The sequence below is a fragment of the Manacus candei genome, unplaced genomic scaffold (genome assembly GCF_025592945.1).
Source record: "Manacus candei isolate 608988 ecotype Guabito, Panama unplaced genomic scaffold, ASM2559294v1 h1tg000112l, whole genome shotgun sequence".
In the NCBI taxonomy this organism is placed as follows: Eukaryota; Metazoa; Chordata; class Aves; order Passeriformes; family Pipridae; genus Manacus; species Manacus candei.
Window position 1 is genome coordinate 983,256 of NW_026138160.1, and position 26,758 is coordinate 1,010,013.

The 26,758-nt window shown below is 44.5% G+C and overlaps 2 protein-coding genes and 1 pseudogene across 8 annotated transcripts; 1 reads left to right on the forward strand and 2 right to left on the reverse strand.

The window, feature by feature from the left end:
- The first annotated feature begins 823 nt into the window (after positions 1-823).
- LOC127461766 (olfactory receptor 4D9-like) lies at positions 824-2,078 on the forward strand. The gene has a single exon (XM_051769808.1). The coding sequence runs from the start codon at positions 1,155-1,157 to the stop codon at positions 2,076-2,078; it is 924 nt and encodes a 307-aa protein (XP_051625768.1). The 5' UTR covers positions 824-1,154.
- Positions 2,079-18,607: 16,529 nt separating this feature from the next.
- On the reverse strand, positions 18,608-19,419 carry LOC127461767 (olfactory receptor 4D1-like; annotated as a pseudogene).
- A 502-nt stretch (positions 19,420-19,921) lies between these two features.
- SDR39U1 (short chain dehydrogenase/reductase family 39U member 1) lies at positions 19,922-25,510 on the reverse strand. 7 transcript variants are annotated; one of them, XM_051769685.1, is made up of 6 exons: positions 25,450-25,510; positions 24,937-25,043; positions 24,520-24,602; positions 23,814-23,935; positions 22,611-22,754; positions 19,922-22,386 (listed from the first exon to the last, which is right to left on the reverse strand). In XM_051769685.1, exons 1-6 carry the CDS (start codon positions 25,478-25,480, stop codon positions 21,971-21,973), a joined length of 903 nt encoding a protein of 300 aa, XP_051625645.1. In that variant the 5' UTR covers positions 25,481-25,510; the 3' UTR covers positions 19,922-21,970. The 7 variants fall into 7 exon arrangements, with proteins under 7 accessions (XP_051625645.1, XP_051625646.1, XP_051625649.1 ...); XM_051769686.1 differs by lacking the exons at positions 24,937-25,043; positions 25,450-25,510 and adding an exon at positions 24,771-24,913; XM_051769689.1 differs by lacking the exons at positions 23,814-23,935; positions 24,937-25,043 and having other exon boundaries at positions 25,450-25,488.
- Positions 25,511-26,758: the final 1,248 nt, after the last annotated feature.

Here is a 26,758-nt window from a genome sequence, read left to right on the forward strand (position 1 = left end):
GGAGATACCAGACCGTCACGAAGACCCCCCCTGTGTCTTTGTGGTATGACCGTGGTGGAACGACCTTGTCTGGGGTTACGAAGCCCACGGAAGACCCCTTTGCCTGCGTCAAGGGGCCTCGTGAGTGCTGGCAGAAATCCAGCTATCAGCTGCTGCATTCAAGAGAAGGAGAATCTGCTGCCTTAGAAGAGACTCCCGCCTTGAGACTGGAAGCGATCTGTCCTTCTTTCCCTCCTGGACTTTTATTTGGAGGGGAGAAGAGATCTGATCCATTGTAAATACTATATGTCATGGTAGAGATAGTTGTGATTGTGTGTATAATGTGTTATAGTATTTATTTGTACAGTCATTGTAATATATTCCCTTTCCCCCACTTTGAGTCTGGTGTGTTTTGTCTGGAAAAAAACCATCTCACATTAGATTGAGATGAGGGAGGGGGCTTAGACTAGGGAATTGGATTTTTGGGGCTATCTCAAACCATGACATACAGGAAACATTATTACACCATAAAACACTCTGAAGTACTCTGAAGTATTTATTTTCTCAATGATTGCTGGAGCAGGAATCCCTGAGTGGCTACAGTAAACCCACCTTTGTTCACACCCAAGAAAGTTACAGATTTCATAGCAACTTTGTTCCTACCGTGATGCTTAGACAGAATGAATGTGTGAGTGGTTTGTTTGGGTTTTTTTCTTGTTTTCTCTTTGTAATCCTCTGTGGAGAAGAGGAATCAGACAGCTCTGAGACTGCAGACAAAGCAGTCCTATGTGGAATAAGTGGTTTAGATGTGTGAATGGTAAAAGGTAATGTTAGAGGGAAGAACTGTTGCACCGAGGAGGGGCTAAAGCCTGGAGTACTGGGCAAACAGAAGCCTATTTATGAAGATAGCAACTAATTGTAAAGTCACACTGGATTTTAAGGGTAGAGATGCAGAGTAAAAAACTGGAGATCAGAAGAAACAGTTCCAAAAACTCAGATTACCTCCACTGAACAAAATATTCACTGTGTAGTGCAGGGATATAAGGAGTTTGCTAGAATGGGAGTTTTCTGAGCCAAGAGAGCAGAAAGATCATCTCTCTTGGTGTTGAAAATCTTAAATTCATCTGTGTCCTTTCTCTGTTTTTCCTCTCACAGGCATGCGCAGACAGTAATGGATGGAGCCACAGAATGTAACCAATCCTGTAATGGAATTTGTCCTCCTGGGTTTCAACCACAGTCTTAAGATTCAGCAATTCCTCTTCACAGTCTTCTTCATTGTCTACCTGATGACCTGGTTGGGAAACATCACTATCCTCATCACTGTTATCACTGACTTCCACTTGAACACACCCATGTACTTCTTCCTGGCTAACTTAGCATTCACAGATATAACCAAATCATCAGTAAGTACTCCCATTCTATTGTCAGGTCTTGTCTCCCAGCACAAAACTGTTCCATTCAAGGAGTGCATTCTTCACATGTTTTTCTTGCACTTTGTTGGTGGTGCTCAAGTCTTCCTTCTTGCAGTGATGGCAGCTGACCGGTACGTGGCCATACACAAGCCCTTGCAGTACTTGACAATAATGAACTGTGAGGTGTGTTTAGGTCTAGTGGCAGGGTCATGGGCAGGTGGACTCATTCACTCTGCAACGCAGATTGCTCTGCTTCTTCCCTTACCTTACTGTGGACCTAACACTTTGGACAATTTCCACTGTAATGTCCCACAAGTGCTGAAAGTGGTCTGCATTGACACCTACCTGACAGAGCTGCTGATGGTCTCAAATGGTGGACTGATCCTCACAGTAATTCTTGTCTTTCTGCTCCTTTCATACACTGCCATTTTAGTAAAGATAAGGAGGCAAGTCGCAGAAGGAAAGCACAAAGCTTTGTCTACTTGTGTTGCCCAGATAATGGCAATAAGCATAACATTCATTCCAGGAATATTCATCTATGCTCGGCCCTTCAAGACATTTGAACTGGACAAAGTGGCCTCCATCTTTTTCACTGGGTTTGTTTCAGTGCTGAATCCCCTGGTCTACACCTTGAGAAATACTGAAATGAAAAAGGCCATCAGGAGACTTGTTTCTAGGGTTCTGTAAGGGAATAGCTTTACTCCCTGATGAATGGTCGCCCTTATTCTTTGTAACTATTGCAACTTACCATGACTGAAATACCCAAAATTCCAGCAAAGACATTTGCATAAGAGAAACCCTTTTAGAGAACTAAGTCAGAGGAAACTCAACTAAGCTTCCTTTACTTTAAGTGCAGTTTCCACCAATACAGCCTGTGGAGTCAAGGGCAGGTTCCCCTAACACTAAATAAGGTGAGCGGGATATTCTGCTGAAAGACGGTTTTTCACTGTTTTTTGGGAGGTTTGGTTTTTTTGGTCTTTTTTTCAGAAGTAAAGGGATCCTGCTGGCTTTTCAGTGGCATGATTTCTTTTTCTGCTACTATGTCTAATGATGAGTGACTTCTCTTTTTTAATATCAGTCACCTTACATTCTTGTGAGAAAAAAATAAATCTGTTCTACAAAATTATTCTTCTTCAGATCACTTAATTCTTATTGACACAACTCTTAGGGTCTACTACAGGCTGCCTGATCAGGGGGAGCAAGCTGGCAAGGGCTCTTGCTTCAGGATACAGGACTGCATTTGCAGGCTCTCATCCTCATGAGGGATTTCAACTCCCTGGATGAAAAGTTAGTAAAAAATGAGTGAAAAATCTTTGGTTTGGAACTGTTTAATAAGCTGAGAAAAAAAAAGAAAAAAAAAAGAAGTGTTGCAAAGCAGTCTCTCCCCAGCAGCAGGCCAATGCTGAGCTATTCTCAGAGCAATGGCTACTTTCAAAAAACTCCCTCCAGTTTCCTTGGCGAGCATGATATCATATGACATAAGATACCTCTTTGAACAATTTGGGTCATCTATCCTGGCTGTGTCTCTTCCAAACTTCTTGCCCACCCCAAGCCTACTTGGGGGTAGGGCAGCAAGAGAAACAGAATGTTTTTGCTATTGCTGTTGATTCTTTTATAATGCATGTTCACTGTTTTATTAGTCAGAAACCACTTTTCCCAAGCAGTTAGTACCTTAAGAGACAGTATTGTCATTTTAGTCACTTGCTAATTATTGTTATTTAAATTTCCTTCTTTTTCAAAAGCAAAAGTCAATTATTAATTTGACAGTATCTGTTTCTCTGATTTTTTTTCACATTTCTCTGTAAAAGAAAACAACCACACCAAGAAAGGTGAATTTCTCATTTTGAAAGTTGCGATGTTTTATAATCCATTGATTCTTCACCTCTGTGTTCCTCAGTGAGTAGATTATGGGATCAACCATTGGAGCAATGACTGATTTTGAGCAGGATGACTTCTCTCTCAGTTCTGAGGAAATTTCATTCACTTTTCAGTTTTGTACACAGTAAAGTTGACACTTCTCCCCAGAACCAATCTTGCAAAGTTATCACAGCTTTTGCTGCACTCTCAAACACTTCTGCATGACTTTGCCATATGTCTTGGACAATGGCACATTTGAATTCAACATCATATCTGAGTTATGGTTCATGTATTTGGAGCCAAAAACAATCCCCAAACAAAAAAACCACCAAATTTGAGCATATGACAATAACTCTTGTCCTTTAAGATGCTATATATGGTACAGAGGAAGATCAAGCTTAACTTAATGTGATTACAGAGAAGTGAGTGTGAGCTGCCTGGTCACATTTGTTCAGAGGGGAAAAAAAAAGAAACAAACTCCTTAGGAAAGATCTTTCTCTTAGAGGTAAATATGCTGAATCTGGTAGTCCAAGTGAGGTGAGTCTGATGCAGCTCCATGTCCCCAGGTCAAACCAATATCAAGTTCAGTCCAACGAGAATGTAGTAATGCAGCAACTGTGAAGAAAAGAGCAACTACTAAGGAGTTTTACTGTAAGGTAGCTAACAGACATCCATTATAAAAACCACAAAGTGAATTCCATATCTCAGTGCTGCTGAATGCCAAATGATCCAAGGTGGTGTTTCTTCTTTTTGGTACCAATGCAAAGAGACAAAGGAATGAGAAATTTGCCCTATGGAATTTTGTAATCTTAAATATTACATTGGAAATGAACGAAGTATGAATGGAGATATGTGTTTGAAAGCCTCAGGAGAAACTGTAGAAAAAAGACTTATAAAAATATTGTGTTTTAATTGCTTTGTTACATTGCATGTGATTTGATTTAAACAGCCACAGAGCATCATGCAAAAAAAAAAGAAACTGAAGCAGAAAAGATAAAACCAAGATGAAGAACCAGACTGGACCCATAAAATACCTACACAAGAAGCAGAAGGGCAGTGAAATAGCAGGGGTTTGCACACCTCTGGCTTTCACAACAGTGATAACAACCAGAATGTTTGGACACAAGCGTCTTACTAGTTATGGAAGTGTGGAAGCAGAAACAAGTGAAACCTTTGTGAGAATGACTATGAATGAATGAAATCAGGCGTTTAGAACTAATATCACCCTCCCTTTCGAGAAGATTTCACCTTATAGAGTGTTGCATTAATTGCATATATTCCAAGGTCACGTACATGCACCTTGCCATATATCAGTCCTATTTCCACACATTGAATTAAATTTCCTCTAAACCTTCAAATGTAGGGATGGTTTTGAAGTTTGTTCTGAATGGAATAGGCAATTTGGCTTGGTTAATAGCCTGAACCTGAGCTTGCAACATTCAAACTGTAGTTTCCAAATTGAGGTTAAGCAAAAGAAATCTTCACTGCCAATGTGGTTATACTGATCTTTAAAGTCTGTCTCTGCCAGGAAGGTTTAGAGGTGTCATCTGACTTAGTTAACTGACCCTTTTTTCTGGAGAAACAGAGTTAATGAAACTTCATTTACACTTCTACAGACTTTCCTTCTGGGAGTTAATGTATTTGTACTTCTGCCAAAAGATATTTTTGTTTGTTTGTTTTATTCCTTGAAAAGACAATACTGAAAGAAGCCTTTCTTAAAAAAAAAAAAAAAAAAAAAGCAAGCTTAATTGCTCTAATAAAATAACAGTAGTGTAATTAGCCTGAATCACTTTAAGGGACATCGCATTTCAAATGATTCAAGCTTTTAAATTCATGCCTCTTTTAAAGATGTTTCAGACTGCGGTCCAAGAAGAAAGAGACATCCAAAATCATTCATCAGTTTAGCATAAACCTTTTTTATAACTGCTGCAGGGCCCTCCCATCAAAAACTGTCAGCAACTTACCGTGTTTTCTGAACTCATCTCTTCTGCTCCCTATCTCCATATGTCATGTCTGCATGAAAGATACTCCAAATAGAAACTGGCTTGGTAAACAGTGAGACAGGTCTTTGGTTTCTGTAAATCAGAATTTCACACCGAGGAAGGAGCACCGATTTTTGGTATTTTGGAAGGAGCCCTTGATTTTGCTAGAGCTGAGCTCACTTACACCGTCCTCTCTCCTCTATAAAGAAGGGAAGTTCTGGTTAAATTATGCCTTTTAGTGGATCAGAACTACACAAATAGACTAAGGCAGAAGTTTGTGGCTGGGTGCATTTCCCCAACCCCAATATTTGAACTATTGATTTAACATGCCTAATCTGATTTCAAGCTAGTATTAATTTTATATAGTTTTTCTATGCCTCAAAGAGACAGGCATGGGACTCTGTAGGGGACATTCCCATAAGGTTGATCCAAACCCTAGTATACAGTATTGATGTTGCCCGTAAACAAAGACACAAACCAACAGAGTGCCGGTTTATGGGTGCTTTATTCGGGGCCCCGGGAGCCTGCGGGCTAACGCCCCAAGTCAGGATTCCGACGACCCTCGTTCTCAGTTCAGCTTTTATACACAAACAAGTTTACATGTATTCTCACGGCTAAAACAATTACAGTTTCTATAGCAACCCAGGTGCAGTAGTTTATAACAATTAACAATCATCTACTCTAATCATAAATCTGCTTAAGTTGCCTTACCCCCCTAGAAACTGTTTCACAGACCCTTACCACATCTAAGGTACAAATCGTTACGTACATGCTTGACTAAATCTTTTGATTATTGTTTCTACTTCTTCAGTACATTCTATTCCCACGAACAAGGCTGCTGCTTAACTCACTACTGTAATGTGTTGCTTTCTAGGCCTTACCCTTTTACTTAAGCCTTAGCCATTCTACTACTAAATTTAAACTGCTTTGCAACAGTCCCCCCTTTTGAGCATTCTTCAGGCTTTGCTTGCAAGGATGCTCAAATACAGCAATCTTCAGGTTGCAGTTTCTTGATGGATAGGAGGTGATCCATTTTGCGGTGAGATTACTTCTTTTCTTGTTATAGCTTTCATGATTCGTCTCGTATGTTGACCTTCTTTTACAATCATTCCTAAAAGACACTTGTAAACAGTTATGGCTATGACAACAATTATTACAATCAATATTCCGTACTGGATAACAGAAGATATCCATCCTGACACATGGAGACCTAGGGAGCTGAATAATTGTCCTATCCAATTGTGTTCCGCTTCTTTCTGCAGTTTATGAACATTCTCGTCAATTTGTTCTAATTGATTAATATCTTTCTCTACTTCTTGGGTGACATTTGGGATGTGTACACAACAATGTTCATCCTTTGCATGCAGGTAACCGCAAACTCCATGTTCTTTGAGTAATATCAGGTCTAATGCCATGCGGTTTTGTATGGTCATTCTAGAGGTGGCTTGTAATTGTAAATTTAGATCTTTAAATCCTTTCTTAGTGACTGCTGCTAACCTTTCGGTCTGGCTCATCAGTTTGAACAATATTTCTCTATTTCGATATGTTGAAATTGGGGCAAACAAAGATTCTAGTGCCCATCCGAATTTAACTCCTGCTGATGGCTCATGCCAATCTGTTAGTTCCAGGTCATTAATGTCATTACTAACTTCTCTTTTCTCCCGTGATCGCATCTCTGCTGGTGTTAACTTCTCTTTTCTCCAGAGTGGACAAAGAGTAGGTATCCCTAGTGTGACAGGTACAACCGGACCGTCTAGTGGCATGTGGGTGGTCCATTGACCATGTCCCATGACCCATACTAGGTTTCCGGGACTTCTAACTGTAGTAGTGTGACAATCAATGTTTCTCACATGTCCTTTAATAGTATGGTTATATCCTCGACACTCACATCCTAACTGCAGGAGGGCTTTGACTGGCATTAAGCCTATTTCATCGTCTGGGGTATCACATGTATATATTCGGGTACAATTCCAATCCTCTTTTGTATGTGTTTCTGTCCTCCAATTATGATTCCCTCTATTTCCTGTAGAATAAGTTTGATTCTTTTTCCCCTTCCAGTGAATGCACCACTGTACCTTTCCAATATAACTATATGTCTCTAGCAGGCTGGGTCCCCAAATTGTTTGCCATTCTTCCATGGTTGTAGAACTGGTAATATTTTGACAGACCTCTTCTTGTTTTTCTCGTTTTACTGAAGCCGGAACTTTAGAGCATAGGTGTGTTGAATTTGTAACTAAACAGTATCCTTTTAATTCATTAATTGTTTCACTTGTTACCCATGTCCCAATTACTACCCATCGGAAATATCCCGGCATCTGTTCACATTGCTTCTTCATCATTTTGTCACTTAATAAACATACATCTACCGTTTCGCTCCATGTGATGGTTACAAATTTGCAATTCCTTGTAATATTCTTAAACATTTTGGGTATTTCCGGCACTGGAATTATTCCCCATGGAATTGGGTCTCCTGCTGCATGAGGCATAGGGAGACATGCAGTAATTTTAGTAATGTTTTGTACTTTCCCAAAATCTCGAATCAGGCCCACAATTAAATTTTCCTGTTCTATTTCTCTATTCGGAATCTGCAGATCTCTCACATGTCGAGTTTTCCTAGGGGGTATAACTTGTACCTTAGTCATTATTTCCCGAGTTGTGTTTATCATGTGTATTTCTACATATCCATAATCAAAACTCCTTTGAATCCAAACTACACACATGTATGTCCCTTCTACGGTTTTAGACACCTCTGGTACCTGCAGGACGGTATAACCCTTTTGTTGTGTCGCATCCCAAACTGTTGTCACTCCTTCTGTTATGATTCGATCTTGATCCCTCCGTCTCCACTTGACGTGGACATCTCTTAATTCAGCTCCCTGGTCATCTGAAAACAGACAAGTTAAGTTTACATCAGTGTGTTCTGGTACAAACAAATAAGGATCTGGGGTCTCAATTCTCACGATGGTCTCTGCTAAACTTATCAACCCCAGGAATACCACAATCTTCAATTGTTGGCTCGAAATACCATCTTCGTAGGTGAGAGAGGTTCTACCGACCATGAGACTGGAACCTTCTTGACTCGGGTGTAATGGATCCAATTGTCGATTCCCTCGACTTTCACCGCCGTATAAGTGGTCATTATCACCTGGCGAGGACCGTCCCATGTTCCCTTTAATGGTTCCACTGACCAGTTTTTCACATAGACTTGGTCTCCTGGAGAAATGTCATGAACCGGATTCTCCAGGGGCAGAGGCCGATTCCACTGCAGCGCTCCTCTGAGGGCTGTGAGGGTCTTATTCAAAGATAACACATAGTTAAATACTGCCTGATCACCCACTACATGAGGATCCCCTTGGTAAGTAGCCGCATGATAGGGCTTGCCATACAATATTTCGTATGGACTTACTCCTATTCTTTCCCTTGGTTTAATCCTAACTCTCAGCAGAGCGAGGGGTACTGCTTGGGGCCACTGGATTTTGGCTTCCTGACAGATCTTCTTCAATTGACCTTTTAATGTCTGATTCATTCTTTCTACTTGTCCACTAGACTGCGGTCTCCATGGTGTATGGAGATTCCATGTTATCCCTAATACAGCTGACACATCTTGGACTATCCCTGCTGTAAAGTGCGGTCCTCGATCAGAGGACAACCCTAGGGGAACTCCAAATCTTGGGATGATTTCCTTCAGAAGGGTTTTCACTACTTCTTTTGCCTGATTGGTCCTGCATGGAAAAGCTTCTGGCCACCCTGAGAAGGTACAAACATACACTAGCAGATATTTAAAAGTTTGGGCCTTAGGCAACTCAGAAAAATCTACTTGCCAATAGTCTCCTGGTAACTGTCCTACTTGTAGTTTTCCCATTTGTACTTGCTTCCTGACTACTGGATTATTCTTTATACACATAGGACACATTGCATTCACCCTTTTAGCTAGTGTTAACATCTGGTTTGAGAAAATTTCGTTTTTCAAGAATTTCACTAGTGCTTCTGCACCCCAGTGGCACTTGTTGTGTTCCATCTCAAGCACTGCTTTCATTATTCTGACTGGTAAAATTACCTGTCTCGTAGGAGTGATATACCACCCCCTGATATTTTTCTTTGCTTCCATCATCACAGCTAATTTCTCATCTTCAGGTGAATAATGCGGTTTCTCTTCCATGAATGCTATTGCTGGATTATTCCGGGTTGGTAAAAGAACCATTTGAGTCCATACCTTTCTCGCAGCCCTCCTGGCTGCTTGGTCAGCGTATCGATTTCTCTGAAACTCTCGTCCTGGATCAGCCTGGTGTCCTCTGACATGCATTATTGCCACTGCTGAGGACTTATGTATTGCCTCTAGCAATTGTAAAATTTCTTCCCGATGTTTAATCGTTGTCCCCTGAGAAGTAAGAAGTCCTCTCTCCTTCCAGAGTGCTCCGTGAACATGAACTACCCCAAAAGCATATTTGGAGTCAGTCCATATGTTAACTCTCCTTCCTTGGCTTAATATTAAAGCTCTCACCAATGCCCATATCTCGGCCTTTTGTGCAGACGTACCTGGGGTAGTGCAGTCGCTTCTATCACTTGTTGTAAAGTGACTACTGCATACCCAGCGTACCTGGTGCCGTTTTCCACAAAACTAGATCCGTCGGCGTACAGCTCCCAGTCAGGATCTGTCAGTGGTTCGTCCTTCAAGTCTCTTCTGCTCGCGTAGACTTGTTCAATGGTCTCTACACAGTCATGCTCCAGGGTGCCTTCTTCCTGTGTAGACCTAAGAAATTCTGCTGGGTTGAGATGGTTAGTAATTTTCAGTTCAACATCATCTTGTTCTCTCAACAAAGCCTGGTATTGCAACATGCGGCTGGAGGAGAGCCAATGCCCCCCTTTTTGCTCTAGAACTGCTATGACCATGTGAGGCACATACACTATCATGTGTTTTCCCAGAGTCAATTTGCGTGCTTCCTGTATTAAAATGACCGTCGCTGCCACAGCTCTGAGACACCCCGGCCATCCCCCACTTACTGCGTCTAGCCGTTTGGAGAAGTACCCAACCGGTCTCTTCCAGGATCCTAATCGCTGAGTGAGTACTCCTAAGGCCATTCGCTGTCTCTCACAAACATAGAGCTGAAATTCCTTGGTTGGGTCCGGTAGTCCCAGGGCAGGTGCTTCCTGGAGGGCTTTCTTCAGTTCCTGGAATGCTTTTTCTTGCTGTGTCCCCCAGGTTAGCTTGGACTCCTTTGCTGCTTCATACAGTGGTCGAGCAGTCAGTCCGAAGTTAGGAATCCACAGCCTGCACCATCCGACCATTCCTAGAAAAGATCTCAGTTCTTGATTATTTCTAGGCACAGGTATAGCACATATTGCTTGAATTCTATTTGTTCCCAGGCGCCGGACTCCTTGGGAAATTTCACATCCCAGATAGATAACTTTCTGTTTTACTAATTGTGCTTTTTCTTTTGAGACTCGGTAGCCTGCTTGGCCCAGCATGTTTAACAGTTCAATAGTTAACTGACGACAAAGTCCCTGTTCTGTAGCTCCTAAGAAAATGTCATCTACATATTGCAGTATTATATATAAAAAAGGAGATTCTTTTACCTGAGTAGTCTTCCATTCCTCTAGTTCCTTTGCTAACTAATTACCAAATATCGTGGGTGAGCATTTGAATCCTTGTGGTAATCGAGTCCAAGCGAGCTGTCTCTTTCGTCCTGTCTCCGGACTTTCCCATTCAAAGGCAAAGATTTTCCAACTTTCTCGTGCCAGTGGTATGCAGAAGAAAGCATCTTTCAAATCAACCACAGTAAACCACTGAAACTTCTCAGAAACAGATGTTAGCAAGGTATAAGGATTTGCTACAACCGGGTGAATATCTTTTGTAATAAGATTTACTGCTCTCAAATCTTGTACTAATCTATATTTTCCATTTGGTTTTTTTATCGGAAATATGGGGGTGTTAAATTCTGATTCACATTCTTGTAATATTCCTAGAGTTAGGAACTGTGAAATCATAGGGGCTATTCCCTTTCTTGCTTCTAAACTAATTGGGTATTGCCTAACTCTGACAGGTTGTGCTCCTTCTTTTAATTCTATTCTAACTGGGGTGGCTGCTTTAGATTTCCCAGGAACCCCGGTCTCCCATACCCAGGGTACAACAGCCTGTTCAATCTCTTGGGGTATTTCTTCCTTTTCCACTTCTTTCACAACAAAAATTTTTGCTAAATTTTCTTCTGGAATTTCTATCTTGACTCTCCCTTTTTCAAATATAATTTTAGCTTGCAAGGCTGAAAGCAAATCCCTTCCTAATAAACATTCAGGACTGTTAGGCATGTACAGAAATTGATGATCTAATTCTCTTCCCTTAAATTTGATATCTAGAGGTCGCAGAAATATTCTTTCCTCTATCTGTCCTGAAACTCCCACTACTTGTACGGTTGAATCACTTAATGGCCCCATCAATTTATTCATTGCCGAAAAACTAGCTCCAGTATCTATTCTAAATTCCGTCGGCTCCCCCTCTACTTTCAAAACAACCTTTTAGTCTGAATCTAGCCGACTCTGTCTTCCACAACTCCCTAACATAAATGCTTGGGCGACACCCTGTGGCGTGCCCATACCAACAGGGTTTTGTGGATTCACAAAGCTTTGAGGATTCCAAGGATTCATTCCATTTCCAGCATTTAATGGGCATTCGTTTTTCCAATGTCCTTGTCCTTTACAAAGAGCACACTGATTTGGTCCTATTCTACCACGTCCTCCCCCGTATTGATTTCCAAATCCCGACTGATTGTTAAATCCTCTACCCATTCCTCCCCTTCCCCTATTACCACGACTTCTTCCTCTATGGCCACCGGCCCCATTGTTCTCTCCTGAAGCTTGTAAAAGCGCCAACAAGCTCGCTTGTTGTTTCTTAGTACTTTCCTTTTCCCGATTGTTATATGCTTTCCAAGCCACTTCTAACAATTTCTCTAAATCTCTTGTTTCTCTCCCTTCCAGTTTTTGAAATTTCTTTCTAATATATTCTTGTGATTGTCCCATAAAGATCAATGCTAATTGTAATTTTCCAGACTCGTCTTCCACGTCTAAGTCTGTATACTTTCTAGCTGTTTCCTTTAGCCTTTCTAAAAAGGCAGAAGGAGACTCAGTCTTATCTTGCATTACTGAATATAACTTAGACCAATTCAACGTTTTTGGAATGCCACATCGTATTCCCTCTACCAATAATTCCTGGTAAATTTTTAACTTTTTATAATCTGCGGGGTTATTAGCGTCCCAATCGGGATCCTCCCGCGGTACAAAATCATTTACCGTCCCCCGCGCTGCCCGAGGCAGGGTACGAATCCTTTCCTTTGCTCTCTCCACCATCACCTTTAATACCATTTCTTTTTCTGTTGAATCTAAAATTGTATCTATTAATACCTGTAAATCATTCCAGTCCGGGTCTTGTGTTTTTATAACCATTTTTATAACACGAGCCACCCGCTCAGGATTTTCTCTATATGTCCCAGCTGACTGTTTCCAAATTAGTAAATCATTAGGCGAAAAAGGAACTTTTATCATGATTTTTCCCCTGCCTGCTCCAACCGCTTCTCGCAAGGGAGCCATCAATCTAGGGGGTGAGAGCGAAACGTCTGTCTCCCTCCCCCCTCCCCGTCTTCTTTCCCTCTCCCTTCGCCCTCTCCGAGTCCGTTCTGCTAGAGGAGTTCTGTCACATTCCCACCCCCCTTTTTCTTCCTCATCCGAGGATGATTCTAACGGGGGCATGGTGTGTGATTGTGCCCTTGCACGTGAAGGGAGACTATTTCTCGGGGGCGCACTTGGAGTTACTCCGGGGGAGACTAACAAAGACACATCCTCCTCTGGTTCTGAAAACCGTATTTTCCGCCCATGCTTATCATCCAATCCTTTCAATATCTTTATACTCCGCTCTTGACATTTCTTACATTTATCATCCTCCAGTTCCAGTTCTTTCAACACTAAGATACCACATTCCTTTTGCCATTCAGTGTTTTGTTCTAAATAATAAAACAAATCCAGATATGGTATTTCATCCCACTTCTCATTCTCTCGTAAATATCGCATCAAAGGGGTTATAATTTCCAAAGTCAGTGATCCATTTCTGGGCCACTGCATTCCTTCTGTTTCATATTGAGGCCATACATTATTACAATAATCAATCAACTGTTTCTTGCTTAACTCTTGTCCAAGATTTCCTTCCTTCCAATGTTTTAACAAGCAACCAAGCGGAGAATCGCTAGGGATATCTTTTTCTGTGCAGGATAGTGCTCTAAAGGTTTTAAATGACATCATGCTTGCTACTTGCTCACACACACACCACAATCTAAATTCATCAAATTCACAATAACACAACAACACAAAACAATACTTTTAACGACCAGCACGATAACACAACAATATAAACCAGAACAAAACCAAAACCAAAACCAACTCGCCGATTCTCCCTCTGAGAGGCGAGTGCTGGTACAGCGCAGCTTTCGCCGCGTCTTACGACCAGCGCCTAGGCTTCCCAACCAAGGTACCTTTAGCCCAACCCAGCGGGACACTCACTATCCCGTCTTATAGGCAGGCTCCCAACCAACAAACCTAAAAGAATAAAGCACCTTCGGGCTTACCTAGAGGGTTGTCCGGCGGGCGCGGGTCGGGCACGGGTCGATGTCTCCCCAGAAATCACCTGGTTGCCGGCATGGAGTAGATCAGCTCGTGAGCCGCCCAGCTACCCCCGGAGTTCCATCTGGTGTCGCCAAAACTGTTGCCCGTAAACAAAGACACAAACCAACAGAGTGCCGGTTTATGGGTGCTTTATTCGGGGCCCCGGGAACCTGCGGGCTAACGCCCCAAGTCAGGATTCCGACGACCCTCGTTCTCAGTTCAGCTTTTATACACAAACAAGTTTACATGTATTCTCACGGCTAAAACAATTACAGTTTCTATAGCAACCCAGGTGCAGTAGTTTATAACAATTAACAATCATCTACTCTAATCATAAATCTGCTTAAGTTGCCTTACCCCCCTAGAAACTGTTTCACAGACCCTTACCACATCTAAGGTACAAATCGTTACGTACATGCTTGACTAAATCTTTTGATTATTGTTTCTACTTCTTCAGTACATTCTATTCCCACGAACAAGGCTGCTGCTTAACTCACTACTGTAATGTGTTGCTTTCTAGGCCTTACCCTTTTACTTAAGCCTTAGCCATTCTACTACTAAATTTAAACTGCTTTGCAACATTGAGATTACATGAGGAAGACAGAGAGATTTTGGTAAATATGTCACAGAACCCAGTACAGGTATTGTCCTCCTCAGAACCACCACGGCACAGATCTTGGAAAGGTGGGAATTTTTTGTCAGGTGCTGCTGTCCCACAGTATTAGGCTTCTCATGAACCAAGATAGTGCCCATATCTGGTTCCTTAGGTGCCTATCAGAAATTAATTTAAACAATTAGTTTCATTCAGAGTTCACAATAAGCTGTAATAGAGCCAAACTCATGTTTTGGACAAAAATAAAGAAGAAACAGAAGTTGCAAAGGCATTTCGTTGGCTCTTCCCCAGCCTTTAAATATTAATGCATATGTATGCAACTATGTATGTTCATCTGGTATGTGTGCACACAACAAACTACACCCAGCATGCTATCCAGAGTAAACAAATGAAATAAGTGTACCATATTTGTGATACCTTAGGTAATGCTTCTAATGAAAACAGTATGAGTTTTGGTTTAAAGGGAGATCTAGTAAAAGAAAAAAGAAAGATAAGTAAAAGATAAGAAAGTTAGTTTCCTTATGTTATGAAGGACATTACCATAGATATTACCATGTCTAAAATATGTTTCACTTACTCTGAATGCATTTTTACGGAAGAACTCATTTTAACAAAAATAATACATTTCAACATTTTCATTCCTTTCTATTATTTTCAGAAGTCTGTGTGAAATAGTATTTAATAACTAATTAATTAACTTTTTTTGACAAAAATGAGCTCTTGACATGCTGCCACAGCTTATGGTTCTGTCAAGATCACCTCCTGCCATGGGAGAACTTGATCTCCTCAAGGAGGCTCTAAGGGAGATCAAGCCTTGAGCCATGGCTGAGTTACAAACTCCCTCAGGCAACCCACAAGTGGGCAAAGTAAACCAGTGAGCATGACCCATGTGAGTTTGGATCATGCAATTCACACATGAATAGCAGGTGGCTTTTCCAAGACTCCTTTATCAAGGAACAAAGGTATGAGGATGTGGGTACAAGGAGTCTCATGCACACCCTTCCCTTTGCAGGTAATTTGACTACAATCCAGCCACCTCATTCCATAAATATGGCACTGTGGAATTAATTTCACTTAACTTTAGACACATGGACTGTATATCTTTAGGTGTGACCTACCCATTCTTTGTATGCAGTGAAAAGAAACAAACACCTCTCAGTTCTGATACATCAGATCCTTTGATATAATGTCAGCACAAATTAAAAGAAAAATCATGGGAAAAGAGAGAGAAAGAGAGAAGGAAGGAAGGAAGGAGGGAAGGGAGGAAGGAAGGGAGGAAGGAAGGGAGGGAGGGAGGGAGGAAGGGAGGAAGGAAGGAAGGAAGGAAGGAAGAGAGAGAGAGAGAAAAGAAAAAGAGAGAGGAAGAAAGGAAGAAAGGTAGAAAGAAAGAAAGAGAAAAATAAAAATAAAAACATAAACCAAAAGAAAAATATGAAAAAGAAAGAAGAAAAGGAAGGAGGAGCAGCAGCTGAGGGACCTGGGTGTGTTTAGTCTGGAGAAAAGGAGGCTCAGGCGTGACCTCTCCAACTCCCTGACATTGGAATGGGTTGCCCAGGGAGGTGGTGGAGTCACCATCTCCAGATGTGTTTAAGAAAAGACTGGATGTGGCACTTAGTGCTATGGTCTAGTTCACGTGGTGGTGTCTAGTCATAGGTTGAACTCAGTGGATCCAGAGATTTTCAATAAAATGCCCAAGTTAACAGGAATCTAAATTACAGGTTTTCAAGTATTTCATCATTAGGAATTCCCTAACACCAGGAAATGGGAAAAGGGTACGCATTTTAGGCAATCCAAATATGCCCTAAGTTGTTCAAACATTTCTGTAGATTTGCACTGGACTGTAAATGTTTTTTTATTTTCATGATTACTGTCTTTTTTTTCAGGGTTCTGCAGAGTGAAAATGGAATATGAAAACTACGCAGTAGTGACAGAGTTTGTTATTTTGGGATTGTCCCAAACCTGTGAAGTTCAGATTATTCTCTTCCACTCCTTCCTGCTTTTCTATATGATCATTCTGCCAGGCAATGCCATTACCATTTTGCAATTTGAGAGAATTCCCAGCTGAAATCACTCATGTTTTTTTTCCTGGCCAATTTGGCATTCTTGGGTATCTGCTACTGTTTTGTGACCCTGCCCAAAATGTTGGCTGCTTTTTTCTCACACCATAAGACCATCTCCTATGGGCCTGCATGGCCCAGCATTTCTTCCTCCACTTCCTAGGAGCAGCTGAAGCTTTTCTGCTCATGATTATGGCCTTGACCTCCATGCAGCCTCTTTGAGCCTGACCTGTCAGTCAGCTGCTCACCCATCATATTTTGGACTCAGTCCTCATGAAACCTTTTCTGTTGTGTGCTATAAGAATCCAAATATAGCTGCATATGAAGTAGGTTTTATTATTATTATTATTATTATTATTATTATTATTATTATTATTATTTGCTTATTCCCTTTCTTAACTCTCCTACCTGTCCTCTGGCAAAAGAAAAGAAGTGCCTTACAAAGAGAGCATCTCCTGTCAGAGGCCACAAGCATCCAGCCTCTCCCACCCTGAGTCTTACTCACTACTCAGTAAAGCGTGCCTTCCAGCTGCATGTCCATCAACGCTGTAAAGGACTTTGCTATCATCTCTGCTCTGTCCCTTCTTGCAATCCTTCCACCTGTCAACTCAGTGCCTTGACCACAGCTTGTTTCCCACACATGGTGCCACCATCCCTCTAAACCCAGCAAGAGGCACCTATACCTGGACAGAAGCATCCCCAATCTGGGATGGTGTCCATGATCAGATTTGATGTACTGGGGAAATTTCTTCACCCAGGGTTGGCTCCATGGTCCTTGAGAAGCATGATCCTTAAGGAGCACAGTTACCACCATTCTGAGCAGCCTCATGCTTTCTGGTGCAGAGTTTCTGTCCCTTTGCACTCCTGTCACACAACTGACCCTGAAAGCAGTCCTTCAGCACTCCTTCAGAAGTGAAAGACAACCAGTCTATGTCACCTAAGAGCTCCTCAGACAACAGACCAGAAGTATTGACATCCGGCTCCTTTGAAAGGGATTTGGTGGCACCTGCAGTGCACAGACCTTCATTATCTCTGGCACCTACTACACAGGCCCTTCGTGGCCTTGTTAGCCTACCATATGAGGCATAAGGACACTTAGCTGTATCTGAGACCCAAAGGACTATGCTAATTCTGAGTTTGAGGTCATTTGTAGGTTGGGTGGCTTGGTGTTCAGCAGCACTTTCTGTGGCAGATCTGAGAAACTTCTAAGTTTTCTCCTCCATACAACATCCTCCATGAGGTGATGTCAGATATTCCTGCAGACAGAATTTTCTCTTCTCTACATCCATTCTGCTCCCCCAGGTCTCTTCCTGGTTCCAGGTGGCCCAGTTTTGGGCCTGATATTTCCTCAAAAGAAAATTTTAGATCTTCTATCAGGATCTACAAATAAATTTTAATTTCTTAGTGATTCAGAAACACCATGGGAGGTCTGCCTCCTCACTTGTCACATTTGTCCTTCTTTAGCATTATGTTCAGAATGCCTGTTCCATGTAGAAGACTCTGGATTTGTAGGAGACCATGATCATGTGAGGATTGCTGAGATGAAACTGGAGGATGGGGCAGAGCAAAGAAGAGGGGAATGGTGTGGGGGCAGAACCTCCATCCCTGAAGCACCCTTGAGCGAGCCCTGGGACAATCTTATCCCCTCAACCAGCTCCATGTTGTCTAATGTGGGACCAGGACGCTTCCTTCCAGGACTGATCCTAAAATCTACACAGTCCATCCAAAGTGAGGATAAGAGAGGGAAAAGGAGTACAATGAACCTATATCTGACTCTACTATAAAGACCCTTTGTAACTATGTGACAAGCAGATATAAAAATCAAGTTTACCAAGCTAGTTTTCTGGTATGCTAACCTAGAGATGAAACTACACTAGATTGCTGAAGAGAAGTGAGACATGCTGGAGTGGAATGCCCAGCTGTGATTTCCACCAGAGAGAACAAGGGCGAGGTTAGGGCCCCTCACATGGTCAGTACCCTGGCTCTAGAAATCACACCATACTGCACATTCCATGGAGGACAAGAAAACATGTGACTGACCTTCCTGAGCTGATGGGAGGTGAATGTTGCCTTCATCTCACACCTAGAAAGTTGCTCACTTACTGAAGGAGAGATGAATAGTTTTCTCATGGAAGCACCAGACCTGATGTCTTTGGATCTGCTGTCTGGTCTGGTTTCTGTATTCCTCCGGAGAGAAATATTTTTCCCAGTGTTCTCCTCATGGCCTTTTTCATCTCAGTGTTTTTCAATGTGTGAGTCATTGGATTTACCATTGGAGAGACCACAGTATAAACAAGGGAGGCCACCTTGTCCCTAGGGAATTTCTTATAAGGTTGGGCATAGATGAAGATGCAGAGGATGAATATTAAGCTCACAACAGTTATCTGGGTTCCACAGGTACACAGGGCTTTCCATTTCCCTTCTGTGGTGCATGTCCTTATCTTAAGCAAGATGTCAGTTTAAGAAATTACAAAAAGAGTAATAATAATCACTCTACTATTAAACACTATCTGTAGTTCAGCCATGAGAGTATCAGTGCAGGCCAGTTTGATGACTTGAGGGACATCACAGTAGAAATTGTCCAGTACGTTTGGACCACAAAATAGTAGCTGGAGAAAAAAATCAATCTGTACAACAGAATGAAGAAATCCACTGAACCATGCAGTTGCCACCAATCCTGTGCACATATTCCAGTTCATGATAGACAACTAGCACAGTGGTACATAGATAGCCACATACTGATCAATTGTCATCCCCACAAGGAAAAAAGCTATTGCACCTGCAACGAAACAAAACCCTAACTGGGATCCAAATGATGCAGTACAATATGGGTTGCTAGGACAATATACCCATGAACAATGAAGGCAGATTAGCATACTACCAAGTATGAAAAAACACTATCCTGAAATATCATAACTAATGATAGGCCTTGTTTGGTCCTTTTGATTTTTCATACAAGAAATCCTTGACCTTAAAAAGGAAATAACTGCATTGAATGATAGTTATCCTAGCCAACAGATTTTCTTTCCCTCCCTCCTGCCCAAGTACTACCGATTTCAATTGTGAGGAATGTGCATGTCTTTGTCCATGTTTCTGAGACTGTGCGTGTGTGTGTGTTTCGAACCAATACATGCTCCCTACAGGTAGGTAGGAGAAGAGTGCAAGTATGTGGTTGGAGTCTACATTATGGAATTTGGGAGCTACAGGCTTGTTTTGGATTTCAGCTTCAGATTTACAATTTTTTAAGCTGTGAGAGGGGATGTTTGGGTTAGACTGGGAAATCTATAGGACAGGTAATCACAACATGTTCCTACAATCTCAGAAAATTGTCCCAGTCAAGTCTCAACCATGGTTCAGTGGAAATAAAGAGGTACAAGGAAGGGAAATGACAACTTTTATTAGGAAAACAGCAATGTCTCACAATTTGTGAAAGAATGTGTAAGGTGGACTAACAACGCAAATGGTGCAGAACTATCAGTGGTTCCAAAAACTCCAAATTAAGCTGTCTTTGATACTGTGATGCAACTCAGCAGTCAGCCCAAAGCTAACTGCAAAGCAAGGCACCAGTGCAGATCACTCAGCTTGGCTGGAATGAGACCAAAACCCCAGGATCCATTCAGCCACAGACATCCCACATCCCGGTGCCTGGAGAGATGCACCTATCATACACTGGACTTGCCTGTACAAACTGATACACTTACAGAGGTGCTACTGATTTTAAATGCCTCAGCATCTCCCTGCCTATTGCCTCTGATGAGGCCAGCGATCACAGCCCCTGCACACACACAACCAACCCTTTCAATGCCCAGAGGGGTCATTGCCCCCATGAGCACAGCCCATAGGGAGGCCCATTTGGGCTCCAGCAGGTCAAGGAGGAGTGCAGCTTCTGCCAAAATTCCTGGCAGTGGGGCAGTATCAGGGGATGTGGAAGGAGCATGTCTGCTCATTTAGGGATATCTGGTCAAAGGAGTCATAAACAACACAGAGATAAACCAGACACATGATGGGGAGCCAGACGCCATAAAAACAAACCTGATCAGTCACCTGAAGGGGTAAGGCTGAGAACATTTATTTTTACAGTAGGGAAGGAAAGGGAGGGAAACAAAAGAGAGAAAACCTGACCTATTAACATTAACAAAGCAAATAACCAGAAAAAAATGGCACCATTCACACCAACTGATGAGCTCTCAAGAAGCTATAGGCAGCCAGGACTTTGCAACTAAGGATACAAACTTGAGTAGCCAGGATGTTGGATGTGTTAATTGTTGAGGGAACGGGCAAGGGTAGTGAGCAGCCAAAAGGGGGTTAGACAGAAAAGGGTTATAAGAGGCTGGGTGGGTGTAAAACAGGGCCAGTCAGTGCTGGTCTGACTGAGCTCTACACATGACCACAACGCATCCTGGCTTATTCTATCTTTCCATAACTCTCTGAGCAACCTCACTGTCCCATGTGAGCACTGCAAGGGCTAAGTGCCAGCTACTGGGGAGCTGGCATGCATGGATTTGGGACCAATACTGAAGTCAGATGGGGGAGAGAGGGAGCAGGCACCACAGCCTGTGGTAGCAGCTCTGGGAGCCAGCAGGAACTCGCTCTTGTGTCTTGGGACTTCTGGTACCACCCACGGGATCCAGAGAAGGACCAGAACCTCGACTGGACTGTGACCACCACTCTCAACCAGACTGCGACCATCACTCGCACCAACACGTTTTTCTCCTCTCCTTTTACTTTTGGACTCAGGGGATCACGTGGAGCTCAGCATGGGAGCCAACAAACAACATTCTGTTCGTGCCCCAGGGTGCTGGGTTATACATCTGGGTTTTTGTGGGCTAAAACCAATTGTTCGTCTGTATAATTGTATTTATTGTATTATTTTTATTAAATTGTTATTCTGACTTACAATCTCTTTTGAGTTGGGTTCATTTCCCCTGACGGTTTACCTTTAAACCAGCACAACCACTGAGATTGAGAAAGGCAAAGCAGAAGAGCGTAAGTAGGTTTCTATGTCATCATGAAGGAAAGATGGGGAAAAACTTCCAGTACCATGGAAGAATTACAACAGCTAATAACTACAACCAGTTTCCTGCTGCCACCCACCTCTCGGGGAAGAAGACATTCCACCCCCAGCTACTTTGCCAGCAGTTCACATGCACATTGTGGAAAAAGAAAGATGTGCAATTCCACAGTCACAATCCTTTGAGGGGCTTGTGCCCTTCCCCAAATGCAATGCAGCTAACGCAGACTGCAGATGGCAGTAAGAGGGATGACTCAAACTGGGGGTGCACACAGGGAGACAGATGGGGAAAAGATCGCTCACTCTTTCTGGATGGGGATGGGGAAGTGTCAAGGGGCAGGGCTCCCCTCTTTCACCCAGGCGAGTGCATGTGAGCTCACAAAAACAGGGCCCGGCCCAGCCCAGCCAAGGAAGCCTCAAGCCACAATCTCCTTCAGAGCTCCAGCCAGGTCAGGGAAGATGAAGCAGTAGCCACTCTCCAGGGTGCGTTTCGGCAGCACCCTCTGTCCCTCCAGCAGCATGACAGCCCGCTCTGCCCCAAAGACAGCCCGCACAGCCCAGGCAGGCACTGGCAGCAGGGCCGGGCGCCCCAGGGCTGCAGCAAACTCCCGAGCAAAGGTGCCGTTGGAGGTGGCAGAGGAGGACGGGGCAACACCGTTGAGGACACCTTGCAGGCACTCACTCTCCAGGGCGTGACACACGATCCCAGTCAGGTCCCGAATATGGATCCATGGGAAGGGCTGGAGCCCAGAGCCCAAGGGGCCTCCAAGTCCCAGACGGAAAGGCCAAAGCATTTGAGAGATTGCACCACCACCTCGACCCAGCACTACACCTGTGGGGAGAAGAGAGTGAGACCAGGTCCCCTGCCCAAAATGGCAAAAGCCTCCTTCATGCCCAGACCTACAAGCAGGAGACACTCCTTAGAGGGCTGGATTGGAACAGGACCCCAGCAAGAAGAGACAGAAGAACTGATGGCCTTTTCCCACCTCTTCACACTTCTGCACCAGAACCAATGCAGAGTCACCCTTAACAGGCCCCTCAGGGACCTGATCTCACCTGATCTCACCACAACTCCACGAGTTGGGCTCCCAGGGATGAGAGCTGCAGCCTCCCAGGAGCTCACCAGGCGTGAGAAGAAGTCAAAATTCCCTCCAGGACTGTCCTCAGTATACTCAGCTGTGGGACTGGGGCAGTAATAGCCTGAAGGGTAACAGCAGAAATGGGGTCAGGGTTGAATGATGAGACCAACCCCCCCTTCCCCAATGGACCATCTTCCCTGCCTTCAGGAGCCCAGAACTTCTATGAGAAAAAGCTGAAACAATTGGGATTGTTCAGCTTGGAAAAGAAACGGCTTCGAGGTGACCTACTTGTGGCCTTCCAGTGCCTGAAGGGAGCCGACAAGAAAGTTGAAGAGAGACTACTGACAATGACTGACAAAAGGACAAATGGCTTCAAACAGAGTAGGTTTAGATTGGATACTAGGAAGAAATTCTTCCGTGAGAGTGGGAAGGCACTAGCGCAGGTTGCCCAGAGAAACTGTTGCTGCCCCATCCCTGGAAGCATTCAAGACCAGGTTGGACGGGGCTTGGAGCAACCAGGTCTGATGGAAAGTGTCTCTGTCTATGGCAGAGGGGTGGAACTGGATGGTCTTTAAGGTCCCTTCCAGTCCAAACCATTCTGGGATTCTACGATTCCATGAACTCCATCACTCCAACCAGGGACATCCCCATATGAACAGCACAGGGCAATGCTGATGAGTTTTTCAACTACCGATGTGCTCTACGAGTTCAGTGGGATACACTAATACTGAGATTGAGCTGGCAGCCCCAAAAACCAAGTAGGCCTGCAGGCAACACACTGAACTGGCTGCACAGAACGGCACCTGCACTAAAATTGGGCATTACAGAAGATAAACTACATCAGCTTTCAAGACTGTAGCAAGCAAAAATGCAAAGCTGGAGATATGCAGAGGCATTCAGCTGAGGTGCTACAAATCGGTTCTACAGGATGCCTAAAGGCTTTCCCAGGAAAACACAGAAAAGGTGCTGTCCTAATGACACCAAGAGAAAGCATACGGACTCAGATTCCTCTTCAGCAGTACCAAAAAGCTGATCAAGGTTTGCCTAAACACAGTGACGTTGATGGCAATAAAGCTGACATTTCAGGGCAAGATGTGTTCCCCTGGAAGCGTGTTTCTGTCTGGAGGTAAAACCTCTCCAGGTCAGCATGAGTCATATCTTGGCCGGGCCCAACCAATACCTACGCCAGTGACGAGGACCCAAGCACGGGGTGGCTGTTCAGCATCAGCAATGGCTTTGGCCAAGGTCTTTGTGGTCTCAACCCGGCTGCTGATGACTTCCCTGCAGAAGGCATCACCCCATCTGGGAAAGGGAGAGCCACAGATTATATTCCTCACAAGGACAACCTAGGAAACAACAGCACCAAGCGGGAACCCGGCAGACACCTGCTCACAAGCACAGGAGGAGTCATGGGAACTCCCCCCACCCCAGAGCAGTGGGAGGACATGTGACCTTATAACCTAAATGCAGGAGAACTTTGGGAGATGGTTGCTCTTCACTTCCCTCAAAACATTGTGAGTTTTGGACTGCCTTAGGACAAAGGCAGCAGAGCAACTGGACAACAGAGATGGTGTTCCTCATAGAAGTCAAACTTTGGTTCTGATTTTGCATTATCAAATGGAGGCATCCAATGTCCTTTCGGAAAAGTAGAACTAATTTTTCTGACTTACAGCTGTAGATTCAGAAAGGAACCTTTCTTCCAAAGGTCTCTCAGGACCTAACAGGCCCACAGAAATGTTTTGGATACTTGAGGATACAGATGTCAACAGTTAGTTAACCCAAGAGCTTCCTGGACATGTTGTTTCCTCCCTTTCCACATTCCCTGACAAGCACCGGACTGTCTTGCCTTCACCTTGTCCCAACAGCACTATGGGAGATCAAGTTACCTGCGGAAAGGGTTGAGTACATTTTCACCAGCCAAGTTGACCACGGCATCACACAGGGGCAGTCCAGTGCGGGACAACTCTTCCTAGGCAGGAGTAACAGAAACATCACATATCAAGCCTCCCCTCTGCTCAAGCCTTCCCAACAACCAAGCAGGGCAGGCTCCTAAGAACTCCAGCCAGTTCCTTCCTGACACTGCCTGGAGCACAAGCATGAATGGAGAAGGTTTTGCTCCTTGGAACTACATCAGTACCCATTCCAATGACTGTGACCCATGGAGCACCCAGGAGCCCAAAAGTACATCCATAGGAGTTAGATTCCCTGCGGCAGATTCCCTCTATGCCATGGCAGGCCAGGGCCAGCGGGCTTGTTCCTCGGCCCTGCCACGGCCCCCTCCTGTGACCGCTCTCATCTCGCACCCAGCTGATCCGATCCTTGCCCCCCTGTCGAGACACGTGGGTCACTTGGTGCCCGCGGCTCCGCAGCAGCTGGGTCAGGGCTCTGCCCACGAAGCCAGTCCCTCCACCTGGGGAGAGACAGATAGGCCGTCAACCAGGATCTGGACCCCGGCTGCGAGGGCATCACTGCGGGCCCAGGGCGCCCCCCCGCCGGGCCCCTCACCATGGGCGGGAGAAGGGGCTGGTTCCCCTTCAAAACTGCGTCGCGATCACAGGGCTGCCCACGCTCACGGTCCCCCCGCACGCTCACGGTCCCCCCGCACGCTCACGGTCCCCCCGCACGCTCAAGGTCTCCCCGCAGGCTCAAGGTCTCCCCCGCACGCTCACGGTGTCCCCGCACGCTCACGGTGTCCCCGCAGGCTCAAGGTCTCCCCGCAGGCTCAAGGTCTCCCCGCACGCTCACGGTCGTCCCCGCACACTCACGGTGTCCCCCGCACACTCACTGTCCCCCCTCAGCAAGGCCCCCCCACTCACCCACCACCACCCGCATGGCTGAGCCGCGCATGCGCCTGGCAGCGCCGACGGCGCACGCGCCCTTCCTCCCCCGCAGACAGCGCCCCCCGGCGGAAGGGAGGGGCGCTAAAAGGGCCAGCGCCGCAGGGGGCGGGGCCGCTCCCTGGGAACGAGCTGGAAAAGCCGCGTGGAGCGGAGCGGGAGGCACGGGGGAACGGAAAAAAGCCGAGGGGCTGCGCAGCCAAGCGGGAGCACCCCGGCAGCAGGTACAACGCTGAGCTGGGCAGGAGCGGGCAGACGGTAACCCGAGGAGTTCGTCAGAGCAATGAATTAGTTCGTTAAAAGAGCTGAAATAAATGCCTAGAGAAGCTGTGGCTGCCCCATCCCTGGAAGTGTCCAAGGCCAGGTTGAACGGGCTTGGAGCAACATGGTCTAGTGGAAAGTGTTGCTGCCCATAGTAGGGGAGTTGGGTAGGATGACCTTTAAAGGTCCCTTTCAACCCAAACCCATCTGGGATTCTATGATTCTGTCATCCTATTAACTAATTATTAATATTGCTAATCAAAAATGAAGAATTGTGCAGTTGGAAATGAGGCAGGGGCTGTTCTCATTGATGCTGAGCCTCCCTCACCTCTGACACCTTCCTTCCTGCATGTCTCTTCAGGGTCATGGGAAAAGAAATTCCTTCAAGGATGTAATTCTGCCACTGCACTTGAAATGTCTCTTCTGAGATGTGATAAAACACACGTTGGAGACTCAACTTCCCACCTGCAGGCAGCTGGGGCAGCCTTTGCTTTCTGACACACAGAAGCCTGTTTTGTCATCTGCTGTTACCCGTGTCCTGTGAAGAGCAGAGGGTGACACCAGCCTGTAAGCAAGATGCATTGGTGGCTGCTCTGAAATAGTAAGAAGTGCTGGAGATATTTCTACCTACCTATCTGCAGCTCAGTCCACCTAATCATCTGTCCCTACCTGTGAACACAGCCATAGTCATTGCTCCACCTCTCTGTCCATCTGTCTTCCTTCCCCCGTAGCCCACTCTGTCATAGTCACAGAATCATTAAGATTAGAAAAGACCTCCAAGATCATCAAGTTTGACCAAATACCACCATGTCAGCTAAATCGTTGCACTAAGTGTCATGTCACTTTTCTTTGAACACTTCCAGGGATGGTGACTCCACCACTTCCCTGGGCAGCCCTCAGCTGTCCTTATCCCTCTCACCACCAACTGTATAAAAGTCGCAGGTCCTGTGGTAAGCAAAGAAGAAACTGGGTTTCTAGGAGGAACCAGCTGGAAATCTGAGACTAGGAGTTATTTGGACAGGAAAAG

Excerpts from the sequence above, each read along its gene's own strand:
- SDR39U1 (XM_051769685.1), bottom strand. The coding sequence starts at position 25,480 with ATGCGCGGCTCAGCCATGCGGGTGGTGGTGG. Across the intron at positions 25,044-25,449 it reads AGCCATGCGGGTGGTGGTGG|GTGGAGGGACTGGCTTCGTG; the intron begins GTGAGTGGGGGG and ends GTCTCTCCCCAG. Across the intron at positions 24,603-24,936 it reads GCAAGGATCGGATCAGCTGG|GAAGAGTTGTCCCGCACTGG; the intron begins GTGCGAGATGAG and ends ACTCCTGCCTAG.
- LOC127461766 (XM_051769808.1), top strand. The coding sequence starts at position 1,155 with ATGGAGCCACAGAATGTAACCAATCCTGTAATGGAATTTGTCCTCCTG.